General features: G+C 43.1%; 3 protein-coding genes across 27 annotated transcripts in view; 1 reads left to right on the top strand and 2 right to left on the bottom strand.

The window, feature by feature from the left end:
• The window catches only part of TUBGCP4 (tubulin gamma complex component 4), a 45,729-nt gene extending 45,203 nt beyond the window's left edge, over window positions 1-526 (bottom strand). For 2 of the 5 annotated variants that reach the window (XM_060148804.1, XM_060148811.1), the window contains exon 1: window positions 158-502. In XM_060148804.1, coding sequence (XP_060004787.1) covers window positions 158-235 — 78 coding nt within the window. In that variant the 5' untranslated portion in view covers window positions 236-502. Of the gene's footprint in view, window positions 1-157 lie in introns of all 5 variants that reach the window. The other 3 variants (XM_060148793.1, XM_060148822.1, XM_060148842.1) reach the window with 3 other exon arrangements.
• On the top strand, window positions 167-26,063 carry ZSCAN29 (zinc finger and SCAN domain containing 29). Of its 16 annotated transcripts, none has more exons than XR_009540418.1 (8): window positions 167-637; window positions 1,521-1,958; window positions 2,442-2,646; window positions 4,614-5,312; window positions 7,600-8,067; window positions 9,073-9,288; window positions 14,137-14,291; window positions 15,596-15,729. XR_009540418.1 is itself a non-coding variant. In XM_060148753.1 (7 exons), the coding sequence occupies exons 2-7, from the start codon at window positions 1,644-1,646 to the stop codon at window positions 25,319-25,321; spliced, it is 1,893 nt and encodes a 630-aa protein (XP_060004736.1). In that variant the 5' UTR covers window positions 167-637; window positions 1,521-1,643; the 3' UTR covers window positions 25,322-26,063. The 16 variants fall into 16 exon arrangements, 13 of the variants coding, with proteins under 13 accessions (XP_060004736.1, XP_060004753.1, XP_060004747.1 ...); XR_009540446.1 differs by having other exon boundaries at window positions 9,073-9,192; window positions 15,599-15,698; XR_009540420.1 differs by having other exon boundaries at window positions 15,599-15,698.
• The window catches only part of ADAL (adenosine deaminase like), a 105,220-nt gene continuing 92,804 nt past the window's right edge, over window positions 13,694-26,109 (bottom strand). For 5 of the 6 annotated variants that reach the window (XM_060148880.1, XM_060148887.1, XM_060148871.1 and 2 more), the window contains 6 exons: window positions 23,124-23,205; window positions 20,860-20,986; window positions 19,737-19,817; window positions 17,400-17,538; window positions 15,229-15,329; window positions 13,694-14,687 (listed from right to left, as the gene is read on the bottom strand). In XM_060148880.1, the coding sequence (XP_060004863.1) occupies window positions 14,493-14,687; window positions 15,229-15,329; window positions 17,400-17,538; window positions 19,737-19,817; window positions 20,860-20,986; window positions 23,124-23,205 (725 nt within the window). In that variant the 3' untranslated portion in view covers window positions 13,694-14,492. Of the gene's footprint in view, window positions 14,688-15,208; window positions 15,330-17,399; window positions 17,539-19,736; window positions 19,818-20,859; window positions 20,987-23,123; window positions 23,206-26,109 lie in introns of all 6 variants that reach the window. The other variant, XM_060148907.1, reaches the window with a different exon arrangement.

Raw genomic sequence — 26,109 nt, 5'->3', positions numbered from 1 at the left:
ATTACTGAGCCCTCCGGTTACCTGCCCAGGGACAAGCCCCCCACGCCTCGGGCCCTGCAAGCCCCGCCTTGTCGGTCCCTCAGACTCCTCCCCTTGGCACTAGCTCGCTCCACCCATTCCGCTCTCGCTAGTTCCCGCGCTCTGAGGCGGACAGTACCTGCAGGCCACTCCGCTTGTTCCAGGTGAAAATGGACCCTGGGTACCCGCTCAGAGCCAAGAGCAGTTCGTGGATCATTCCCACGGCGGACCGCGAGTCCCTATATCCGTCGCACCCTCCTCCAGAGCCTCACCAGGCGACCAAAGAGGCGAGCGCTCCCTCCACTACACGCGCACAGGACCCCGGGAAGGGCAGTTCCTCCTGACTGTACCCGCCGAGACTACTGCTGAGGAGAGCTGACGGGAAGCCGGGAAGGGGTCGGCGCGCCGCGTCCCGGAAGTGAGCCGCGCTCGCCTGGGCCCACTTGCAGGCTCCAGTCGGTGCTCCGCAGGAGTCGCGGGAGCTTCCCTCGCGCATGCGCCTCCAGCGCCCGGGTCGCCCGCTCGGACTTCCGGTTTGGGAGCTGAACTGGAAGGCTGGAGAATCCGGGCTGGAGCCCTACCCCGAGTGGGTGAGGCTAGCCCGCGGTCAGAAATGCGGGTGGGTTGAGTGACAGCCCGAGAAGGAGAAGCTCCCAGGGGTGGGTCGGAGGGTGCTCTCAGGGCGCTTAGCCCGGTCGGAGGCCTCTGGAGGGGCTCACGACGGCTTTCGAGAGTGACCTGGCCGGAGGGAGAGAAGACAAAGAGGCCGGAACCCCGCATCCGCGAACCTTGCAGCCCTCGGAGCGCCTGGCCAGCACCCGAGCTTGTCCTCAGGAGACCCATGACTACTGCCCCTTCGGACTCCCACTCTCCACCAACTCAGTGGGACTCTCCCCAAGCCCACCCGGCCCTCGCTTCAGGAGCCCAAACCAACTTCTCTCAATGCGCGAGGTTTCCATTCAGTAGTTCCCGGCTATTTACTGAGCGGTTACTTTTGCTGTGAGGGAGAACAAAGACCCAGTATTCAGTACTTGATTTTTGTTTGGGGTGGGAATTGGTAGTGGTGGAGTCCGAGGGGGCGGGGCGGACGGAGAGGGCCCGGGGAAGGACGGCGGAGGTACTGGGGGAGATCAGCTGCGACCCGCTGGACAGAGGCTTTTTGTTGCCTTCAGCAGGATGGTGACATGCCTTTAGAACCTCTCGAGCTCCCATATGGTTCGAACACACTATGCTACACTGGTCGGGGGAGCTACAGTGGGTCAGATTTGGGGGAGGTGGGAGAGGAACAAACAGTACTTTCTATTCTTTGCTGCTTACCCGGGCTGCCCTGCAAGTCGCCCAGAAATGCAGCTTTTGAATGGTCTCTCACCTTCATGCTCGGTTTTGGCTTGCTGTCCTGAAGTTGGTGCTACGTGGAGCATCTGCGAAGTCAGGCCAGCTCTGGCAAGACTTCAGACATATGAGTATGTTCCTTCTGATAGTGCCATCTCTCTCTATCCTAGGAGGAAACTCTTCTTACAGAGAGAGACTCATCTGCAGGTGATTCTCCAAGGACATGAGAAGATGGGTGTAAGCTGTGGAACCTAGACCCTTAAGTGGAGGGAAGCTGCTTTCTGCTGTGAACGATGGCCAAACCCACCCTGAGAGGGAATGGCACTAACTCTGAGACCTTCCGACAGCGCTTCAGGAGATTTCATTACCAGGAGGTAGCTGGGCCCCGGGAGGCTTTCAGCCAACTCTGGGAACTTTGCTGTCGGTGGCTAAGGCCGGAGGTGCGCACCAAGGAGCAGATTGTAGAATTGTTGGTGCTAGAGCAGTTCCTGACCGTCTTACCTGGGGAGATCCAGAAATGGGTACAAAAGCAATGTCCAGAAAGTGGAGAGGAGGCAGTGGCTCTGGTGGAAGAATTAGAAAGAGAGCCTGGAAGACCTGGACGTTCGGTGAGCAGGGAGGGGGTATTCAGAAGTGTGTGACTGGGCAGGGGCAGGATAAAAAGCCAAATTAAGGCACAGTCAGATTTAAAGTGGGGCACAGTCTCCCTTGGTGATGCTTATACTTCTGATCCTTTAATAGGTAACTTTTTCAGATAGAGCTTATCGGGAGATGCTACCTGGGTGTACCTTTGCTAGGTATCATAACGAGTTATTCATAGTTTCATAGTTTTTTACTTAATAGGGAAGAAAGGGGAGTTATTTTTTAGCCTGGAGTCGGGTTTACTATTTTGATCTTTTTCTTTTGTAGTTCCAGCTGCTCTAAGCCAACAGTAATGGACTAAGAAAGACCCTTGTTCACTATTAACCACCCCCCGCCCCAACCCTAGCCATGTCCCAAAAGGATGATTTCTTTTGGGGTAATAAATAATCTCCTCTGGGAATACCCCTCATTATGACCTTGCAGTGACAATTCATGGGGGTTGTTTCTAGGTCACAGTCTCTGTGAAGGGGCAGGAAGTGCGCTTGGAGAAGATGACACCCCTGAAATCATCACGAGAGTTATTAAGTGTTCGGCAGGAGTCAGTGGAACCCCAGCCCAGGGGTGTACCCAAGAAAGAGAGGGCAAGAAACCCAGACCTGGGACCACAGGAGCAGATGAACCCAAAGGAGAAGCTCAGACCTTTTCAAAGGAGCGGTGAGGAGTAGATTTATATGGGAAGATAGGATGCCATTCTAAATTGGGAAGTAGGGTTGGGAATAGTGAGTGGGAAAGGGATTTCAGGAAAGAGTGGAAATAGAGTATGCAGTGTTGGGGACCTCCTGAAGGCATATAGTTTAGCTCTCTGCTGCAATTCTTGTATTTCCTCTTTTGATAAGTCTGCCAGAGGATGGCTCCCTAGTTTTTCCAGAACTTGGAATTTCTTTCCTCCTGGTAATGATGACACTACGTCAGTATTTTCTAGATAAAAATTCTTTTCTATACTTGAAAGCACATTTTCCTTTTAGTCATTTTCTTTCTCCATATTAAACTATATTTGTTTCTTTCTGCTTTTCCCCAGAAGCTCCATTCTTCAGACCTACTAAGTTTTTGTTACTCTCCCTTGGAAACTTTAAGTTCTCCAAATAGCATGTTAGTTGTGCAGAATTAAATTATATATATTATTCCAGTGAGGGTCTGGTAGGTAGAGGCAGAGTAAGAATTTTACTTCAGAATTTCACTACACTTTCTTTCCGTATAACTAATGATTGTCGTTCACTTGATACTCCCCCGTCTCTTAGAGCTTTCCTCATTGTCTTTGTGCCTAGTTCTTATTCTTAAACTTGATTTTGTGGAACTTGTTTTTCTTCTTTGTACTCTGAAGAACTCCATTTTGTGTGTTTTTTTCTTTGATCACTTCTTTAACTTGTTGAGGTTGTTTTGAATTCTGATCTTATCTAAGACGCTAGGCTTCTCAGCCAGTCTGGTAGTGGTCTCTGTTTAGTCATCCAGATGCAATCCCTCAACTGCACACACAGACTTGCAGAATTAATCAGTTTTGAACACCTACCATGTGCTCAACACCTTGCAGGGTACTCTGCAATGAGAAAAGGTGCCTATCCTCAAAAAGCCTATAATATGATTGAGAACACAAAAGTGAACATAAATATGTGCTGAACTGAACTGTATTGAAACAATGCCAAACAATGACTTGTTACTCAATTGTGAGTACAATAGGGGTTTGGCAGAGTGGGAGACGAGGGAGGGCTGTAGCGAAGGCTTCATGGGGGCACTGATGGGTTAAATTTCGATAGAAGGGAGGGAGTTAAAGGAAAGGCACAGAGTGGTGAATAAACATGTGCTGTGTTTTGGAGAGGAGTCTGCTTTGAACGGGCCATGCCTGGTAACCACTCAGGTTAAGGTTTGGCAATACAAATAGCATATGAGCTGAGGAAGCAAGAGCCTGGAGTTAGGTAGGACAGTGACTGCTGCAGTTACCCAGGTGTGAGAAGGTAAGGGGTCTAGACTTGGATGGTGGCAGTAGGAATAAAGGATATACTAAGGGAAAAACCTTTAGAACTTCGTGACTCAGTGTGAAGGAAATGGAAGAGTTGAAGACAGTCTCCCCCTTGAAATCACTCTGAGTTTAATTCTCTGGCCCCAAGTAGAGAACTACAGCTGATCCTTGAACAACGTGAGTTTGAACTGTGTGGGTCCACTTATACATGGATATTTTTCAATAGTAATTACTACAGTACTGTGGTTGGGTAAGTCTGCAGATGTGGAGGAACCATGGATCCAGAGGGCTTGCTATGAGCTGTACTTGGAATAACCCCCACGTTGGTCAGCTGTGTAGGAGGCAGGAGGTGACTTTCCAGCAGTGCAGGACCTGCCTGCAAGTGGTTAGGAGAGCTAGGGAGCAACTTGGAACAGAATTATCTGCTCTGAACACACAACAGAACGTTTTCCTCTCTTGTCACCCTGCTCTGGAAAGTAAAATATTTCTCATTTTTTGAGGTTTCATGTATTTTTCCCCACTTTCTTCAACCCATTGAACTTTCTGAAAACATTTTCTTAGATACTTTGCTTTATAAACCTCTTGGATAAAAAAGGCAGGTCTGAACTCAGAGATGTTTTTTATGATCAGTCCAAACTATGATATCCTTTGTTTGCCTCCCTGCAAGCAGGATTTCCATTTCCTAAATCCAGTGTGGTCTCCAAGTTGGAGCAAGGAGAGCCATGGATCCCAGATCTGGGCTTCAAGGAGAAGGAATTCCCAAGAGGCAGTCACACAGGAGACAAACAAATGCATGCTGATCTGTTACCATCCAGGAGAGAGAGAAGCAGCTGGGTGGAACAGGATCACTGGGGCTTCGAGGATGAGAAGGTGGCAGGTGTGCACTGGGGCTATGAAGAGACCAGAACTCTCCTCGCAATTCTCAGTCAAACTGAGTTTTACGAGGCTCTCCGAAACTGTCATCGAAACAGCCAAGTGTATGGGGCTGTGGCTGAGCGGCTCCGGGAGTATGGGTTCCTCCGGACCCTGGAGCAGTGTAGGACCAAGTTCAAAGGTCTCCAGAAGAGCTATCGGAAAGTCAAGAGTGGCCACCCACCTGAGACCTGCCCCTTCTTTGAAGAGATGGAAGCCCTGATGAGTGCCCAGGTCATTGCCCTGCCCAGTAATGGCCTGGAGGAGGCAGCCTCTCACTCTGGCCTGGTGGGCAGTGATGCTGAGACTGAGGAGCCAGAGCAACAGGACTGGCAGCATAAGGAGGGAGAAGATGCCATGGCTGAAGAGTCTGACAGTGAGGAAGTGGGCCAGGAGGCCACCCCCCAGGACCCCGACAAGTCCACCACACCCGTCCTTTTCCGAAGCCCAAGTGGTAAGCTTTTCTTCTTGGGGTTTTAGGATTAGACTGAGGAGTTATGAGGCTGGATGTGGAGTCAGGAAGCTTAATGTCACCTGCCAGCTTTGTCACTTAGAGAACAGAGGCACTTCTTAGTTCTCTGTGTATTTCATTCTCTTTTGTGGGAAAATCATTGAGCTAATAGTAAGTAGAGAATAATTTTAGATATTTTAAAGAAGTACACTCAGAGTTCAAGAGACTCCTGAAAAGGAGTATCATTCCTTCCATTTCTTTCTTAAAATATTTTTTCCTGATTACAAAATCACTGAAGGCTGAGAAAAACTTGGTACTGTATTATCTTTAACTAATATTTGTTGAGCACCTTATATGAACTGGTGTTTTATCTTTACTTCTCCAAACTCAAGGTCAGTTTATTATGTGTTCCTTTTTACTTAGAAGAGCATAGTGAAGGACTGCCCAAAGTTGGGGAAACATTTTGTTTCCTCTGTGAGATCTGCAACACACATTGGCATTTTAACAGGACTAAGAAGTCTTGCAGCAAGAAACCTTGCTTAACACTCTGCTGAAATATTATTTGCCTATGGAACCATTTTAAAATATCACTTATTACTGTTGATGTAATTTGTACAACCATGTTGCTATGGGAAGAGCACCAAGTATGAATCAGGAGACTTCGTTTCTAACCCTGACCACTAATCAGCTGGGTGACCTCGCACAGCTATCTGGCCATTTCACAGTTGGCGTCCTCAACTGTAAAATGTGGCACAGCAGCAGGACTACTCTAGAGTTGCAGTTCCACTGGGAACAGTTATGTGTCCCTTCCATGTTTTATTATATGTGTTGTTACTTCTGTTCTAGTCTTCTTCTGTCTTGGACTTTTTCCTTTCCTTTTTAAAATAAATAAATAAATAAATTTTATTTATTTATTTTTGGCTGCGTTGGGTCTTCGTTGCTGCACGTGGGCTTTCTTTAGTTGTGTCGAGCGGGGGCTACTCTTCATTGCGGTGTGCTGGCTTCTCATTGCAGTGGCTTATCTTGTTATGGAGCACGGGCTCTAGTCACGTTGGCTTCAGTAGTTGTGGCATGCAGGCTCAGTAGTTGTGGTACACAGGCTTTGTTGCTCCATGGCATGTGGGATCTTCCCGGACCAGGGCTCGAACCCATGTCCCCTGCATTGGCAGGCAGATTCTTAACCATTGCACCACCAGGGAAGCCCCTCCTTTTCCTTTTTAAAAAAAAATTTGGGATTTCCCTGGTGGTCCAGTGATTGGGACTCTGAGCTTCCACTGCAGGGGGCATGGGTTCTATCCCTGGTCTGGGAACTAAGATCCTGCATGCTGCATGGCCTAAATTAAAAAAAAAAAAATTTTTTTTTCCCCGTTTTGTCACTGGAATAAATTTCGGTAAATCACAATCATGGCACATGTGCTAGCTGCATTACTTGCAGTGAGTGGAGGGTAATGGAAGCAGTGTAATCTCCAGCTAGCTCTCAAGTGGGAGGAAGGCTCTTAGAATCTTCCTTCCCTCTCCCTTGGGTACCTTCAGGGAGCAGAGCCTGTAGTCATCCTGAAGAAGTACTGCCCAAGCTGGGATGGCCTGCAGCATTAGCAGAGCTCAGGCCAGAAGATGCTATCTGCTCTGCTTCCTTCCTCTTCCTGGCTCTGCCACTCCTTCACTCCTAAGATGGTGCATGACTACAGGTTCTTATCTTGTACCCTTCAGGTCTTTGCTATTGCTGGGTTGGCTTTTTTTGAGATTGTGGCAAGTGAAGAAGGGCCGTAAAAGGGATTGGATTAAGCAGCAGTGTGATTCTGAAAGAGACTCTTCCTTGGGATTTTGAGTCATTCTATGGGAAACTTAATTCATAAGGAAGTAGGACTGGTAGAAAAAGATTGATCAGAGAATTTAGGGATGGCTCATGGCTGACAGTGACTGATTGTGGGTCTTCTTCCCCATACCAGTTATTTTCTAATTAGGATCAGAATTCCAGAATTACCGGAAGAATGGGGAAATGCATTCTGTACACCTGCCTCAGAGTACATAATGATTGTTACAGTGATAAGGTGGAAAGGCCTCTTTTGAACAGAATGTAGGAATAAAGGTCTCTGTGAAATTGATATAGGATATAGAGAAGCAGAACATTCTGAGAGTTCGTATTGATTTTGGAAACATGAGGTGTTTTTACTTTTTCACCTAGGAGCCCGAGCTTAGGTGATTTTTCATGATGCAGATGATAGGACTGAGGAATTGAGACTATAAAGCCCTGGATTAAGTGGTGCTGAAATTTCTCTTCTGGTGGCAGGTGTACACTGGGGCTATGAAGAGACAAAGACCTACCTTGCAATTCTTAGTGAGACTCAGTTTTATGAAGCCCTCCAGAACTGCCACCGCAACAGCCAGTTGTATGGAGCAGTAGCTGAGCGGTTATGGGAATATGGCTTCCTTAGGACACCAGAGCAGTGTCGGACCAAGTTTAAAAGCCTCCACACCAGCTATCGGAAGGTCAAGAATGGCCAAGCACCAGAGACCTGTCCCTTCTTTGAAGAGATGGATGCTTTGGTGAGTGCCCGGGGTGCTGCCCTGCCCAGTGATGTCCGGGAAGAGGAGGCAGCCTTGTGTCCCACCCAGGAGACCAGTGAGGCCGAAGCCGAGAAGCAAACCGAGGAAGCAGATGAGGCCATAGAAGAAGATTCTGAAGATGATGAAGAAGATACCGAGGTACCCCCAGAGGCTATGACCCGTGCTCCAGTCTTATTTCAGAGCCCCAGTGGTAAGATCCTTTTACTTCTTAAGGTAGATATAGCAAATAGCAAAGGGAAGGCAGTGGGATTTAGGAGAAAAATCATGAGATTGAAGACCAGAAGTGGCCTCTACACCCAGCTCTCATGGATTCTTATTGTGACCACCTTCTCTCTTCTCCATGTTTCCTGTCTATTATAAAGCAGCTAGTTTATATCCCCTATTCACTTGACCTGCCTCCTCACACTACAGCATCAATCTGAGACGGCTGCAGACTTTGTAAACTAGCCATAAGACTAGCATGTGACCTGCTAGGTTACTAGGCAGTTTACCTAGCAGGGAATCTGAAAGCCTACATTTCCCAAGTAGCATGTCATATACCCATAGATGGATGAAGTTGATTTTTAAAGTTCATTCTCATTTGTTTTTTCTTCTAGTTTCAGCTTGTAAACCAGCTGTATGCTTGCTTTATTCACATATATGAACACCTGATAACCTCTTTCTTCAGACACACTTATGCAAAAGTCTGAGATTTCTGAGGGAACTGATCCTTTGAATCTCAGCTACTGTATAAGAAAAAGAACCCCAAAACGTCATTATGGCTTCCCTCCTTGTGAGGAAAATTATCCTGATTTTGGAGTCACACATATATATGTATGTGAATCTAGACTATGTTGTTTATTAGTTGAGTACCTTAGAGCAAGTTACTTAACCCTGTAAATTCGCTCATATGTTAAGACCTACCTCATAAGGTTGATGTAAATGAAGTACCACAGTGAAGCACTTAACACAGTGCTTGGGCATTTGATAAATAAGTTTTCTTTTCCAAAAGTTCTTTAGATCAGCATTCTTTAAGTGTGTTCCATAGAGCATCGATTCCATTAGAGAAGTAAAACATCGGAATTTTAACAGATGGTAGTTATTAGGGATCTAGAGCTCCCTAATTTTTACATTTAATCATCTAATGTGATACTTGCTTTACCCTGGTACATAACTGAGAAAACGGATAACTTCTAAAATTCTATTCTTATGTCAGGTTTTGAGGCTGGATTTGAGAATGAAGAGAATCTAAAACGGGATATTGCTGAGGAAGTACAACTACACAGGACGTTACTTGCAAGGTCTGAGAGGAAAATTCCCCGGCATCTTAATCAAGGTAAAGGCATTGAGAGTGAATGTAGATCAGGAAGACAGTGGGAGAAGACCCCAGGGGAGAGAAGAGGAAAACCAACATTCCCAGAGAGGAGTCTAGGTAAAGTTCTAAGTCATCAGAGACCTTACTTGGGGGAGAGACCCTATAAATATCTCAGATATGGCAAAAGCTTTGGTCCAAACTCCCATCTCATGCATCAGATATCCCCTCAAGTAGAAAATCCATATAAATGTGCTGACTGTGGGAAAAGCTTCAGTCGGAGTGCACGCCTCATTAGACACCGGAGAATCCACACTGGAGAGAAACCTTATAAATGTCTTGACTGTGGGAAAAGCTTCCGTGACAGTTCAAATTTCATCACCCATAGAAGAATCCACACAGGAGAGAAACCGTATCAGTGTGGTGAGTGTGGAAAACGCTTCAACCAGAGCTCAAGCCTTATCATTCACCAGAGAACCCACACAGGAGAAAAGCCCTATCAGTGTGAAGAGTGTGGGAAAAGCTTCAATAACAGTTCTCATTTTAGTGCACATCGAAGGATACACACAGGGGAGAGACCCCATGTGTGTCCTGACTGTGGAAAGAGTTTCAGTAAGAGTTCTGACTTACGTGCACACCAGAGAACCCACACAGGAGAGAAACCCTATGGGTGTCATGACTGTGGCAAGTGCTTCAGTAAAAGTTCTGCTCTTAATAAGCACCGAGAGATCCATACACGAGAAAAGCTTCTCTCACAGCCAGCCCCTAAGTAAGCCCCTGAGGATCTATGAAGAAAACAGTCTCATTACATGTACTGAAATTGTTTAGAAAAGTCCTCCAATAGTGAGATCCATCTCCTAATTTGTGCCTGACTAGTTTAGGAAATACTCTAGAATTTACCCCACTCTTTGTTCCTATGTTTCTTCTGGATCTAGAGTCAAATTCCCAAAGCATCTTAAGAATGAAAGGAAGATTTCATTCCCTCTCCTTGCCTTTATTGACGGCAACACCTTTCCCTCTCAGTGCCTATGTTGTTCCCTTAATAGAGAGGACACAGTAGTAGATCCTATGAGTGTGACGTGCACCCTTCTTTACTCATCCTGTTATAGACTGCATTTCAACTAGAAAAACCCATCACAGCAGCATTTCATGGAGAAGTAGTAAGAATTCTCATTGAATGGGTGTAGCTCTTTATATAGCAATGGAAATGCAAAGAAGAATGACTTTTCCTGCTCACTTAACCCTGTGCTCAGAATGATATATTTGTCATGCACACTCTTCCTTTACCTTAAAGAGTTTAAGTGTTCAATTTGGTTCTGACCTATAAGTCATTTTGTCAAGAACCTAGGTGTGCTATATGGGGAAACAATGTAAACCTCGTATAAATATTGAGGTGTGAACCCTGGATTTCTTAGTTTCTTCCAAGCTCTAGAAGCTTTGGAATAGAAAAATACTGTATTTACAGCGTCTGGTGTGATTTTTTTTTTTCTGGTCCATCTCATCAGAATTTCATGTGTCCCTTGTGGTCTAGAAGCTTAAAGAGCAAGCCAGTTGGATGTGGTGATAGGGAAAGCAGTTAGAACTGCCAAGAGGGAACTGTCCATATTCCACACACTCTAAACACATGGGCTAGTGTCATGCACCCTGTGGACATAATACTGACCTGCAATGCGCAGAGGCCACTTGCCACATTCCCACGGACTGGGAAAACAGACCACTTTGTGCCAACAACTCTTTACCCTAATGGTAAGGAGGACAGATTATCTTTGGTCAGTGGAGTTGACAATACTTACACACACACATGCACACATATTCAACTGTATACATCTACTTTTAAAAGCAGCTGTTCAAATGCAAGTGTAATTCTGATCTTTATGATCAAATAGTATTGAATTAATTGCCCACATGTTCAGAGCAGTATGATGAGCAGGTACAGCACAAGTTAAACAGACCCTGTCCTCTTCCTTACAAACTAAAACAGATGACACTGACATGGACAAATAGTGCACATGTATAGCTGCAACAGTTTTAGAGAAATCTAGAAAGCTAGGTAGTAACACTATGCATAAAACTTGAGGTCTGATGCATTAGAGTTTGGAAAAAATTTAACAGGTATTTTCTTCTCTTTAATTAGGAAGGCTTCATGAAGCAGGCAGTGCTCAGAGGGAAGGTTACTGGGTGGGATGAACTTTCCAAAACTCATTGCAAAACTGAGTGCTGAATGGGTGAAAAATGGGAAAATGGGGAGCAAGGGAGCAGAGGGCAAAGGACAGACTGTAAGGAAGGTTAGACAAAGCTTGGAGTAGCACAGAATTGGAGAGGTAGCAAGATATGGGCCGTGCAGAAGGCAGAGAGGGACTCGCCTCAGCTAAAACATGGAGTGCCAGGCAGATCAGGAGATGGGCTCCCATCCTCCAGAGTAAATCAGGTACTGTGCTGTGCTTACTGACAAGGAAACAGCTGACTGGCACTGGGGAAGAAGTATGGGCAGTCTTAGGGGACTAGCTCCTATGGGAGATGAAGGTCAGAAACCAGTATCTTAAGAAGATACTTCAATGGGCAGTTCAGAGGAAAGAAGAACGTGAGTGATGGCCAAGGCCTGGGATAAGTAGCTGCATCATTAGTCACATTGAATGAGTTGGGATGGGAATGAGATCTGAGAGAGAAGTGGGGAGGTAGAATTTTCTAAAATCCATAGCTTACTGTGGTAGATGAAAGATTAGTTAGGGTTCTGGTGCTGAGGGAATTTCCTAATTCCTAACTCTTACGAATTAAGGGGAGATGGTGTCTCAATTATGTTGCCTAAGCAGACAGGAAGATACAAGAAACACGAGTCTAAAGCAATGCCTCGGGATCTGAGATAGTTTAGGAAGTGTTCTATAGTGTTTTTTAAAAAATGAGAGATCACTTGTCTTCAGTATATCTATGTATAGTCTTGTGGGAAAAGCACTGGTTGTGGTACCAACAGATACAAATTCTGGTTCCAAATGTCTTATGTGTAAGTCAACCTGCCTCCATTTCCCTTTCTGTAAAGCAGAACAGTGTTTACACCTTAATCTGCCTCTCAGGGATACCATGTTAATAAAAATTCTATCTATAAAATGCCCAGTGGTTCTCTAGGTGTTTTTTAAAAAAAATGTATATATGCAAATTATGATTAAGTTGTTGCTGGTAGGAAAAGATAAATCTTTACCTGCTTTTTCTGGCTGCCTGTGTGGGGTTACTACAGGTATGCCTGTCTGAATCTTTATGTTCTAGGCTGAAAAACAAATTAGAATGTGGTAAAATAGAAATAAAAATCTTTCCTTAGTATCTGTATCCATATCCATTGGGACCCATCATAACTGGGCATGGAGAATGAGTCAATTTTAAAAGACCCAGGACCAGCCCTCCAACCTCCAGATGAAGAGAATGTGCAAAAGGAATAGGGCAAGAAAACCATAATTCACAGAGTCATGTACCACAATGTCCACGCAGCTCTATTTACAATAGCCAGGACATGGAAGCAACCTAAGTGTCCATCGACAGATGAATGGATAAAGATGTGGCACATATATACAATGGAATATTACTCAGCCATAAAAAGAAACGAAATTGAGTTATTTGTAGTGAGGTGGATGGACCGAGAGACTCATACAGGGTGAAGTAAGTCAGAGAAAAACAAATACCATATGCTAACACAGATATATGGAATCTAAAAAAAAGGTTCTGAAGAACCTAGGGGCAGGACAGGAATAAAGACGCAGACGTAGAGAATGGACTTGAGGACACAGGAAGGGGGAAGGGTAAGCTGAGATGAAGTGAGAGAGTGGCATGGACATATATACACTACCAAATGTAAAACAGAAAGCTAGTGGGAAGCAGCCGCATAGCACAGGGAGATCAGCTCGGTGCTTTGTGTCCACCTAGAGGGGTGGGATAGGGAGGGTGGGAGGGAGACGCAAGAGGGAGGAGATACGGGGATATATGTATATGTATAGCTGATTCACTTTGTTATACAGCAGAAACTAACACACCATTGTAAAGCAATTATACTCCAATAAAAATGTTTAAAAAAAAAAAGGAATAGGGCAAAGGCAAAACTCTTACCAGGGAAAACCCAATTTTATCTCAAACTAGCTCACAAACCATTATCTGCCACCCAATCTGCCACTCCTGAGGATGGAAGCAGCAAGAAATAATACACAATCTTCAAACATTCTAAGAAAGAGAAACCAAGTCCACTGATGGGGGAGCAAGAGGATCTATGCACCCCTCCCTTTTAATACTCGTTCAGCCTTTGTAGGGACAGACTGGATGGCATGTGCAGCAGAGGAAGCAAGAATATATTAGGAGCTGGACAGTCATATCTGTTCTCATCAATTGTTTCCTTAGTGCTATTATTTCTTTTTATTTTCCCCATGCTATCATTCTTCCCTTTATTGCTTATTCTCTATGGCCAATGCCACAGAACTTAATACACACACACACACACACACACACACACACACATACATTCGTATATATACACAGAGGGAGAGAGAGAGAGCACTGCCATTTCTCTTTTACTGTAATCTGAGTATAGAGGCTGTCCTGTCAACTCTGTAGAGAATTATTTTTATAGTAACCAGGTAGGGGAGGGAAGATGAGATATGAACATAAGAATGGATCAATTCTCTCTCCATTGTTCGATTCAAAATCTAAAATGTATCTTGACTCCAGGAGGATTAATCATGAGAAGGGCAAAGGCAGATATCAGAAGCTAGCTTTATCTGTCACTTAGGGTCACCCACCCAAAGGAGATTAACCCTGGCTACTGGGATTCACAAAAATGCATGGTATCCCTGGAGTCCACAGTTCTGGGGAATACTTAAGTGAAAGGAGTCCGATTAAAGTAAGCACAACAAAATACAGAGCTGTCATCACAAGCTAGATGGCTTAAAGGTTTTGGCGACAATCTGTTTTTCCTTCTCTCTTCACCTTATTTAGACCAGTAATTCCAAAACTTTTCCTGATGAGAACCTACTTTGATTTTCTTGAAGTTTCATGATCACTAATGAAGGACTGTTAAGTCAAAATCACTGCTGGAATGGGGAGTTCAGTGAGCAGCAACTTTCAAGTCCCTTCCTGTAAGCAGCATGGAGGTGAGCCATGGACGACCTCAGCCTGCCAGTCAGTTTAAGAGAGACTGGGCATCCACCGTGAGTAAGGTGCTAGTGTTGGAGCCCACGGCACTTGGCTGCTATGCTTCCACGGGAGGGAGCAGTGGACAGCTTACTAAGTGGGATACAGCAGGGAGGTCTAGGTTGTCATACATACTCGAAAGTAGTTCACCTCATTACAGCTTAAAACTGGAACACTTTTGGCTTCAGATGATTCCACTTCTTCCTCAGATCAGACTTGGTGCTGTCAGAAGCAAAGATGTAGCTGATGGATTCATAAGACAGATCCCACACCTGAGACTGGGTCAAATGAAATGTTTCAGCTGCCAGCTGGTACTCTTGAGAAAGGTGTGTTGCAAAAACACCCTTATCATCGGTCTGCCAACATAAGCAAGAAAGTTTCAAAATGAACGAGGAAATGATTTTTTAAAAAACAACAGCTTTCGTTTAGAGTATTTTCCTATTTACCATGCTTCTTTTAAGAATTTAAACAGGGGTCTATAAATATATCCATGCACATCTATGACTGAACAGGCTTGTTTATCCTTTTTAAGAACAAAAAATAAAACACCAGGGCAGTGGCTCTCAACCACGGCTGCATGTTTAGATCACCGAGGGAGCTTTTAAAATGTATCTGTGCCCAGGACTCCCCTCAGATCAATTAAAGCCGAATCGCAAGGGCTGGGTGCTGGGCATCAGTATTGTTGTTCCCCCAGGTACTGTCCAGGACCTTTCCCCGTAGAGCCAAACCAGAGTCACGCTGGCCCTTTGCAGCCTCTTAAGCCCCAATCTCCTCTCACTCCTCCACTTGGGCATCACCCCCAAGGTGTGCAAGGCAGCCAGCTAGGTAGTGAATGTCTGACCTATGGCAACTCAGGGACTAAAGAGGAGCAAAATACCTCACAACAAAACACCTTACACAGATCACGGCAGGATGGAGCATGCTGTACCAGAATCCAAAATGATGCTGCTTATAAGATGGAACTGTCTGACTTTTGACGTTCGAGGTCAAACAGAGTTCTAGATGAAGGGGGGAAAGGAAGAAGCCTCTTATTAAAAGCAGATTAGTAGACTCATTCACTGTCACCAAGTAGATACATGAGAAATCTTTCCAAACTATGCTAGTTTTCAGTAGTTCATTATTTTACAAAACTGACCTTTCTTACATGTGAAAATTTGTAGTCCAATAAGTGTAGTTGTGTGGGAACTATGTGCTGCAGCTCATGGCAGGGAATTAACATCCCCTTCACAGCCCTGTGCTTCTTTCTCCCTTTCTTTTACCAAAGAAGGAGAGGAAAGAGGGGTGTGATAAGCCAGTCACCATGAAGAAGGCAGGGAAGTATCGTGATAGGGGAGCAGAAGGAATCTTTGAAGGGTTGCTGCACTTCTTCCTGGTCTTACAGTGGGAGCTAAAGTAAAGGTAAGAAAATGGTAGCACTGTTGAGGGTTACAGTATTATAAAAAGCCAAGAGCAGAAATGGACTTCTTCTGTGGCTTCAAAGAAAACCTCTAAACTCCTTTACTCAGACAACCATCCATTCACTGCCTGCTGCAAGTCCATCTTAAGAACGACTTCTATGATTATAAAACTCCTGCCTTGAAAAGCTATGCCCGGCTCCCCAGCCAGAGTAAAATACTTCACCGACTTGACTGATGGCATCTGCTCCCTTGAGTAAGGCGGCTGCAACACAGGGCCACTCAGTCCCAGCAATGGCAAACCCAACCTGCCCCTGCTGAGAGCAGAGCCAGGCCACCACACCAAGTAAGATCACTATGCAAGTGGTTTCCAAGATCCTCTACTTTTGTAGAGGTTTAAAAATTTCCTTAGTAAAAAGAAAAGAAATCTCACCCATTATGAATTGCTGAAAAACTCTATGTTAGTTAAAAAACACACCCACACAGGTGTTACTACAAATTGTTAAATTTGTAAGTTCAGTGAATTCATCATTCAGTAAAGAGGTTTTCAGCCAACTGCTTCTTTCCCTCATCAGAAAGGCCTTCCCCAACTATCCAATCAAAAGTGGTTATCTCATCACTATTCTACCGGCCTGTTTAATTTTCTTCAAAGAACTTAACACTGATATTTTCTTGTGTATTTGCTTACTGTCTCTCTTACCTATGCTAGAATATAAGTTTCTTGAGAAAGAAACATTGTCTGTTTTGTTTACTGCTGTATTCCCAGCAATTTGAATAGTGACTGGAACAGAGTAGGCACTTCATAAGTATTTGTTGTTAAATAAAAATAGCTCCAGGGGGGCTTCCCTGGTGGTCCAGTGGTTAAGAATCTGCCTTCCAATGCAGGGGACGCAGTTGAATCCCTGGTTGGGGAACTAAGATCCCACATGCCGCAGGGCAACTAAACCCATGCGCCACAACTAGAGAAGCCCACGAGTTGCAACGAAAACCCAGCGCAGCCAAAATAAATAAATAAATAAAAATAAAAACTCTACAGCTAACATTATACTTAATAGCGACAGACTGAATGCTTTTCCCTAAGATAGGGAACAAGGAGAGATGTCAGCTCTCATCACTCTTATTCTACAAAGTAATGGTGAATAAGTTAAGTTCGGCAATGTCACATAACACATGATAAATATAAAATAATCTACTGTATTTCTCTATACTAGCAATGAAAAATAAAAATAATAAATTAATTAAAAAAAAAAAGCTCCAGGTATACACATGCAGACAAGCAAGTGTGTGATGGTTAACAGACATATAAAAATATACTTGGAATCTTGCATAAGTCTTAATTTTTAACTAAATGTTACACATTTTCACAACATACGTAAATTGGTTAAAGTCATTCCAAAATACTAGACGACCTTATTCCCTCAATATAATACCTGGTTCCAGGAACTGGGGAATGTGGCTGTGAACAAGACAGATAAGGGCCCTGCTCTCATGGAGCTTATACTCTAATGGGAGCTAAAACTTCCTGTTATTTAATGAGGCTGAGAAAGCATCACTTAACTTCTAAATGATATTTATGTATTTAGAACAGTGCTTCTCTACATATGGGTTGCAACCTGGGGGCTGGGGAGGAAGAGACAGTGAGTTGCCTGGAGGACCTAAAGCCTTAAGCCTTACCGAGCGGTATCTGGTGTTGCCTCACAAAGTCCACCAGATCCAGGGATCCTCCCTCCAAGGAGTTGAGAAATGTGCCGTGCCCGATTCGGTCAGGAAGCAGGTCCAGGAGTACTTGTGTTTCTTTTTTTTGGTTTGGAATCTCAAAAAAAGGGGAAAGAGGGCATCAATAACCTCTTTCAGTGGTTCTTAAAAGTACTTTTTTCTATAGCCAGGTATTTTGTCCCTCTGGGAAGGCAATGCAGACATTCTGGGAAGCTGAACCACTTAGACCTTCCAGCTCTCTTCTTTGCCTTTTATCTTCCCACTTATTTCCCAGTATTCTTCTAGATTCATTTTGATGATAGTAACTATGGAGTCAATAGCCTTTTCACACACATTCTCCTTTAAACCTCACAAGAATCATACAAAAGTATTAAGATGAAGAAATCAAAACTCAGAAAAAGTAATTTTCAAAAACAAAATCTCACAACCCTATATGCATATGTGTGTTTTGTGTTGTGTATATGTCTTCATACATATTACAAAAAGGGATAGAAAAAATATATATAAATAACAAAACTGTTAATAGGATCAACTCAGGAGCAGAACTAAGGGGACCTTTCATTTTTTATTTCTTTACTTCTACTTTACACTATTTCTGTACACGTGGATTTTCTTCAGATACATATAACTTTTGTAGTTAAAAATATAAAGCATTTTAAAGAAAAGCTGTCCAGGCTCACAGAGCTAGTGAATGGTGGAGATAAGGGTGAAACCCGGCTCCATCTGACTCCGGGGCCCAGACTCCATCCACATACAGTGCGCTCATGTTCTATCTAACGACAAGGCTAGCTAAGTGCAAACCACAACCACCATGAAAATGTCTGGCTGTGCTCTTCATCTCCTAGATAGCCTAAAAGACAAACGACCATAACATGTTGAAATGAAATGTTTTATATCCAATGGACCAAGCAAGAAAAGCCACAGAAATTAAGGTAAAGAGCAGGTTCTGATGCTGTTCACAAAGGCCAGAGGTAACTGGCCTCATGCTGGCTGTTCTGTTATCCTGACCAATGACTTCAATCTGGCATCAGTTTGGTCAACTAGAGGGTGTCCTACACACGAAAGATCTTTTGATCAGAGTGTGGAAACATGGATCCTAGATTTTAAGTTCTGCCACTAGATTACTGACTCTCTGCTTTGTAGACATGAAAAAGAGCCAGTACTGACACGAAGCTCCCATTTTTCCCCTAGTCTTTAAATCATGACCTTAATTTTCAAAATAATCATACGAGGTAAGTAAACTAAGTATTATTTCCTGCATTCAAGAAACAAATACAGGGTCTTCCCTGGTGGCACAGTGATTAAGAATTTGCCTGCCAATGCAGGGGACATGGGTTTGAGCCCTGGTCCGGGAAGATTCCACATGCCACAGAGCAACTAAGCCCGTATTCCACAACTACTGAGCCTGTGCTCTAGAGCCCGTGAGCCACAACTACTGAGCCCGCATGCCACAACTACTGAAGCCCGTGCACCTAGAGCCCGTGCTCTGCAACAAGAGAAGTCATCAATGAGAAGCCCGCGCGCCACAACTAGAGAAAAGCCCGCACACAGCAACAAAGACTCAAGGCAGCCAAAAATAAAAATAAATAATAATAAAAAAAAGAAACAAATCCAAATTCATCAAGTTGTATAATTATGTATAGCTTTTTGTATGTTAAAAAAAAGAAATAGGTAGAAGTACTGAAGTAGAAAGTAAATCCATCTGTAAAATGGGGAAAAGTCCAGGAGAGTCCCTTGGTTGCCTCACAGGGATGTGCTGATTAAGAAAGTGACTGTTCTCCAGCTACTCTCTGTGCATTATCTGCACTGTGCTCATGCTGCCAAGGAGCTGGTGCCACAGGGGCACTTGATCTTCTGCTGAGCCTTATAAAATGATGATGAGCTACTTCCTTTCTTGCCAGTGTATGTGATACATTCAGGTCCCTTCCCTGCAAGGACAGGTGAGACAAACTCATGCTTTTCTCAGTGTCATCTTGCCGCTAACAAGGCTGCTGATATAAATTCATGCATTTTCTCTAGCAAGCTGTCAATTAAGCTGTTTTAAGGACACAACCGTAGTGCACGTCAACAGCCAACCCCAGGAACCACAAAAACAAAGGAACAGTAACATGAGGGACTAAAGCAAGTTATGCCTTCATCATTATAATTTACACAAAAATATTTCTACCTTCTCTTTCTAAAAATATTTTCCCAAGCCAGGCCTATCTTTAGCCGTGTACAAATGATTATTATTTTCCATTAATTATTTTCCATTGTAATCTATCCTCTCCAGCCTAATTTTACAATATTATTTACCTCTGAAAGATGCAATGCCAACTTCAGACCTGATTTTTTAGCTTCTAAAAGAGGTTCCAAGAAGTCTTTTGCTTGTCCTACCTTGAAGACAAAAGTTAAAATGAGGATGTATGCGTACAGGCAAACTGAAGAACTGGGTACTCTGTCTCAATAAAAAAAGAAATAAAATAATGGCAGGAAAAAAACGGCAGATGGACTTATTTGCACATTTTGTTTATAAAGTATCTACGGTGTGCTAGACATGTTAGAGAATTCAAAGCTGGCACAGACACAGTCCTTGCCCTCGAGAATCTTAAGTATCAGTGAACCTGATGACAATCAGCTAAGCTTGATATAACAGTCACCAAATTTTACTTTCGGAAGGATATCTAGATATCTAAAGCTAAGAAGGAGAACTCACCTGATTCAGGAACCAGCATGATTTGTAAAGAAAGCGTCTATCAAATGGACGGATGAAACAAGGCCAGAACAGCCCAGGTTTTGACAAAGCCGTAAGAACCAGTTTCACAGGACTCTCTATTTCAATGGTTTTCAACTGGGGTGATTCTGCCCTCCAGAGGACATTTGGTAATGTCTACAAACATTTTTGGTTGTCACAACTAAGAGGGTGCTGGTATCTATTGGGTAGAGGCCAGGGATGCTGCTAAACATCTTATAATGTACAGGACACCCTCCTACAACAAAGAATTCTTTGGCCCCAAATGTCAGTAGTGCCACAGCTGAGGCACCCTGCTTGAATCTGACCAAGAAGCTCTAGACCAGCCTTTCTCAACTGGGGCTTCTGTGAGACAATTAAGCCCTAGCCATAATTAAGCATTAGACATGGATTACATGTTAATAAATTAACTTCTCTAGTAGAATGGTACTAGCTGTGAACCAAAATAAAATAATCATATTGTCATGCAAATCTTTTTCTCTTTTTTTAGGGGGCTTAATTCTTTCACAGAACCCTATCTGAGAGCAGTTGCTATAGACGTTCTGGTCATCCAGGGCAGGATAGGGCTTCATCCACACAGAGAGTCTGCTGGACCTCTGGAGAAAGCAGGATGCTCCAAGCTAATCCTCATCCCACAAACTGATTCTACCTTTTAGACATAAAATACGTTTTGGAAAAGTAACTTACAGTAGGGTCTCCACTGAGGTCAAGGCCAAGAACTGTATCCTCAGTAGAAAGGAAGAACTCTTCAGCAAGTTTAACAGTCTCCTTGGCTACTGAAGGGCCACCTCTTCTGTCGACTGATATCAAATACCTTTGATACAAGAAAAACACAGTTGAAAATGAGTATTGATTGTGTAGATGAAAAAGACAACTCTTGAGTATGGCCAGAGAGGTATGGCAGGCTACGTGGAATACATCTTACTGGAAAAGTACAGCCTGACTAACTTGACATCTTACTTTGCCATAAGGAATGAGACATAAATTACTAAACAGCACCAAATATCTAGTTAGTGTTCAAAGTTCTATCTCCTGTTTTTTTGTTCATGTATTTGTTTTTTACAGTTTGATTCGGAATCCAACTAAGGTCCACACATTGTGTTGGTCAATGTGTCTCAAGTCTCTTTTAATCTATAGCCACTTCCCCCATGCCTCCACCCTCTACCTCACACCTCCCCCCGGCCTCTTTTCTTGAATTTATTTGTTGAAGAAACCACATCATTTTTCCTATAGTTTCCCACATCTGATTTTGCTGATTGAATCCCCATGTTGATAACATGTTCTCCTGTCTCTTGTATTTCCTATGAATTGGAAACTGGATCTAGTCTAGAGGCTTAATCAGATCAGATTCAATCTTGAGGCAAGAGGATTTCATAGGTGGTGATAGTTCTTTCATCAGGAGGCTTAGATCCCTTATTTCATTAAGGGTTACAAGACTGGTAATATTCTAATTCTAACATGTATCCAATAGCTGATACAAATTCATTCTTCATACATTACCTGGATTCCTACAAGGAATCAAATACCCAGAGAACCCCTGTTAATATTGTGTAATTTTCCTCCAGCATTTATTAGTTTATCTATTTATTCACAAAATAAAGAAATCTCTCTAGCATATATTTATTTACAAAATCTGGATCAACTATATATAAAATGCAGTCTTTTTTTTTTTCCACTTAACAATTTCCCCTGCCATTAAATGTTAGAAAACAATATAAATCATATGAATATAACATAATGTAATTGTTCTCTGATTGTTGGACATTTTAGGATATTTTCTACTTTTTGTTATAAATAACACTACTGGGAAGAATCTTAACATTAATCAATCTATTTCCTTAGGATACATTTCTAGAACAGAGTTACTGGATCACAGAGGGAAATTATTTTTATAGATCTTAATACCTCTTTAGAGAGGTTTTATTAATTACATATGCTCACCAGCAGTGTGTAAGTTCACAAACACTGGTTAATACTCTTTTTGGGGAGCGGGGTACCTGTTGAAATGGCATTGTAATATTTCGTTTTAAAATTATTTGATTAGTGAAGTTAAATAGTTTTCTATACATTTATTGGCCATTTGTATGTCTTCTTTTCTGAATTCTCTTGTCTTTTGCCTGGTTTTTTTTTTTAATTGGGGTATTAGTCCAGTTAAGCTTAATTTTGAGAGATTTTATAGCCAGAAACTATACAGTTAGCTTTCTTCCTTTCTTCCTTCAAGGACTTACTGAGCCCTAATTATGTGCCAGCTCTGTTCTAAGTACTGGTGGGGTAGTGGTGAATCAAAAGACAAGGGGCCTGGCCTCACTGCATTTACACTCTAGCGGGTGAGTGTGTGTACACAAATAAAACAAGAAGACTTCTGATCTTGTTAAGAAGAGTGCCATAAAGGAAATAAACGGGGTGACTAGAAGATGTGGGGAGGCACTTTAGATAAGGTGGTCAAGGAAGGCCCCTCTGAGGAAGTGACAGCCACACTGAGACCTGAATAATGAGAAGCCAACCATGCGAGGATACAGTGGAGGTGTGTTCTAGGCAAAAGTAACAGGAAGTACAAAGGTGCTGATGTGGGACAGTCTTGGACTACTTGAGGAACAGAGGGCGGGCCAGTGCGTGATAAGTGACGAGTGGTCCAGATGAGGCTGTTGAAGTAAGAAAGGCAGCCACGTGGGACCTTGCAGGCCATAGTAAGAAGCCTGGATGTTCGCTGAAGAGCCATGGGAAGCCATACTTCACAAGAGCAACAGGACTCAGAACTTTACTGCCACACGAAAAAATTCAGAATTGCATTCTCAACTTTAAACAACAAGGTTCTTGACTCTGTTTTTTATTAAAAGATAAAAATCGGTTATTGGTTGATTTATAAAATCCACTATACTCAGGCTCAAAAGAGTAAATTTTTCACATTCTAGTATTTTAAATGGTGACCACTAAGGTACAATGCTTCTTACCTAACATCAATGTCTATGTTTTCTTGTTTGGACTGTTTTATACCCTCAAGTACAGATTCCACATAAGTCTTTTTAGTCATTCCTGGAAAGGACACAAATAAAACATTTTTAAAGAGATCATCAACTACTTCATCCTTCAACATTAGCATCCCTATATGAACAAATACATTTTCATTTTATGTGTGATACGGGTATGCTTAAAGATGAGTTATGGATACATTTTAGTAAATACCATTTATACTTTAATAAAATTGAAAAAAATGAAATACTAGAAAAACGAAATTAAAAAAAAGACATAAAATTCAAGCTTGTTTAAAAATTATTCTCAAATTCAACAGACATAAAGTTACTCTCAGGACTTCCCTGGTGGCGCAGTGGTTCAGAATCCGCCTGACAATGCAGGGGATACGGGTTCGAGCCCTGGTCCGGGAAGATCCCACATGCTGTGGAGCAACTAAGCCCGTGTGCCACAACTACTGAGTCTGTGCTCTAGACCCTGCAAGCCACAACTACTGAAGCCCACGCACCTAGAGCCCGTGCTCCACAACGAGAGAAGCCACTGCAATGAGAAGCCCACACACCGCAATGAAGAGTAGCCCCTGTTCACCACAACTACAGAAAGCCTGCGCACAGCAACGAAGACCCAACACAGCCAAAAATAAATAAATAAATAATCAATTTAAAAAAAAACAAAAAACCTACCCTCACAAATTGCTATAAAAAGTTTAAATGCTTGTTCTAACAAAACAAGAATAACAAAAGCCCTTTTCTGGGAATTCCCTGGTGATCCAGTGGTTAGGACTCCGTGGTTCTACTGCAGGGGGGCATGGGTTCGATCCCTGGTTGGGGAACCAAGATCCCCACGTGCATAGTGTGGCCAGAAAAAAAAAAAGAAGCCCTTTTCTAAGGCCTGTCCTTAAAAACAAAAAATGCCAGAAAATGTTTTCTCTACTAGCAGAATGTTTTCCTGCTTGTCCAGGAAAAAATCCTCTCCCTCAACCCTGCTCAGACTCAGTGTTTCTCATCCAGGGCACTAGAGACGTTCTTTCAAGTTCAGGTGCTCAAGTCCTCCTCTTCTGTGGGTCTCTGAAAAAGCACTCTCCAGAACAACCTCCTCTAAAATACTCTCATACCCCAGTTATAAAATGTTTACTTTTGTTTTGTTTTGTTTTTTGCGGTACGCAGGCCTCTCTCTGTTGTGGCCTCTCCCGCTGCGGAGCCGCGCAGGCCCAGCGGCCATGGCTCACGGGCCCAGCCACTCCGCGGCATGTGGGATCTTCCCGGACCGGGGCACGAACCTGCGTCCCCTGCATCGGCAGGCGGACTCTCAACCACTGTGCCACCAGGGAAGCCCAAAATGTTTATGTTTAGTGGAAAATCTCTAGAAAAAACACAGATGATTATAAAGAAGAAAAATAAAAATAACCTGTAATCCCACCACTCAGAGATAACCACTGGCTGTTTTTCTAAGTGTGTGTATATGTGTAAACATATATAGATAGATAGATAGATAGATAGATAGATAGTTAGATAGATAGTTTTGAACAGATGAGATGCTACTAGGTATATATGTATCCTGTTCCTTCATTTAACACTGTATTCTGAGCATGTCTTCACGTCATTAAAGTGTCTTTGCAAATATTTTTAATGGTTGCCAAATATTCCATTAACTTTTATTTAACTATTCTCCTATTGCTGCATACTTAAGGTGACATTCCCCTTTGAATCTCCATTTGAAGAGTCAACTAGCCCTAATAATTGGCAGGTCTCTTCTTTCCTTCCCTTTCACTATCCTCCTCAGGATACTACAGTTTAAAAATGTGAGATAAGAATCTTCTGCTCAGGGGGAGGAATAAATCGGGAGATTGGGATTGACATATACACACCACTATACGTAAAACAGATAACTAATAAGGACCTACTGTATAGCACAGGGAACTCTACTCAGTACTCTGTAATAACCTGTATGGGAAAAGAATCTAAAAAAGAGTAGATATATGTGTATGTATAACTGATTCACTTTGCTGTACAGCAGAAACTAACACATTATAAATCAACTATACTCCAATATAAATTTTTAAAAAAAAGAATCTTCTGCTTGTCTCATTTCAGCACTTACTTTACTATATGCAGTTTCAAAAATTTTACCCCCGAATGATGCTGGGCTACACATATCAGGGTGCAAGATGATCTGGTAGGGCCTCTTTAGGTCACAGACAAAGTGCTAAGGAGGACCCAAGGGCACTACAGAGTATCTCCTGATGCTGCTCTTATGGAAAGAGGGTCCCAGGAAATTTCTCCAGATCACATCCAGATCCACTCATCTCCATCCAGAGAGGTTTTGCCACATCACAGCTTGCTCCTGGCCTAAGATACCATCAGTCCCTGAGACGTGAGTCAATAACCTTCATTTCAGTGATTGTCATGAAATGTGATTCTGCATCCACTCATTGTCTCACAAGTGCCTTGATGCAGGGAACTCGAACTAGCATTTATTTAAGACAATGTAACTATAAGGAAAAAGTGTTCTCTTCTCAGAGTGAGAAAAATAAGAACAAACAAAATGTTTGCAGGTCTTTTTATTTCCCTTCAACAGACAATACCTGACCTGATTTTTTTAAGTTAAGAATAACTCACTCGGGGCTTCCCTGGTGGCGCAGTGGTTGAGAATCTGCCTGCTAATGCAGGGGACACGGGTTTGTGCCCTGGTCTGGGAAGATCCCACATGCCATGGAGCAACTAGGCCCGTGAGCCACAACTACTGAGCCTGCGCGTCTGGAACCTGTGCTCCGCAACAAGAGAGGCCGCGATAGTGAGAGGCCTGCACACCGCGATGAAGAGTGGCCCCCGCTTGCCACAACCAGAGAAAGCCCTCGCACAGAAACGAAGACCCAACACAGGCAAAAATAAATTAATTAATTAAAAAAAAAAGAATAACTCACTCATTAATAACATACATCATTAATGTACATCAGAAGATTTGGAC

The sequence above is a fragment of the Lagenorhynchus albirostris genome, chromosome 1 (genome assembly GCF_949774975.1).
Source record: "Lagenorhynchus albirostris chromosome 1, mLagAlb1.1, whole genome shotgun sequence".
Classification (NCBI taxonomy): domain Eukaryota; kingdom Metazoa; phylum Chordata; class Mammalia; order Artiodactyla; family Delphinidae; genus Lagenorhynchus; species Lagenorhynchus albirostris.
This window is presented reverse-complemented; position numbering and strand designations above follow the sequence as displayed.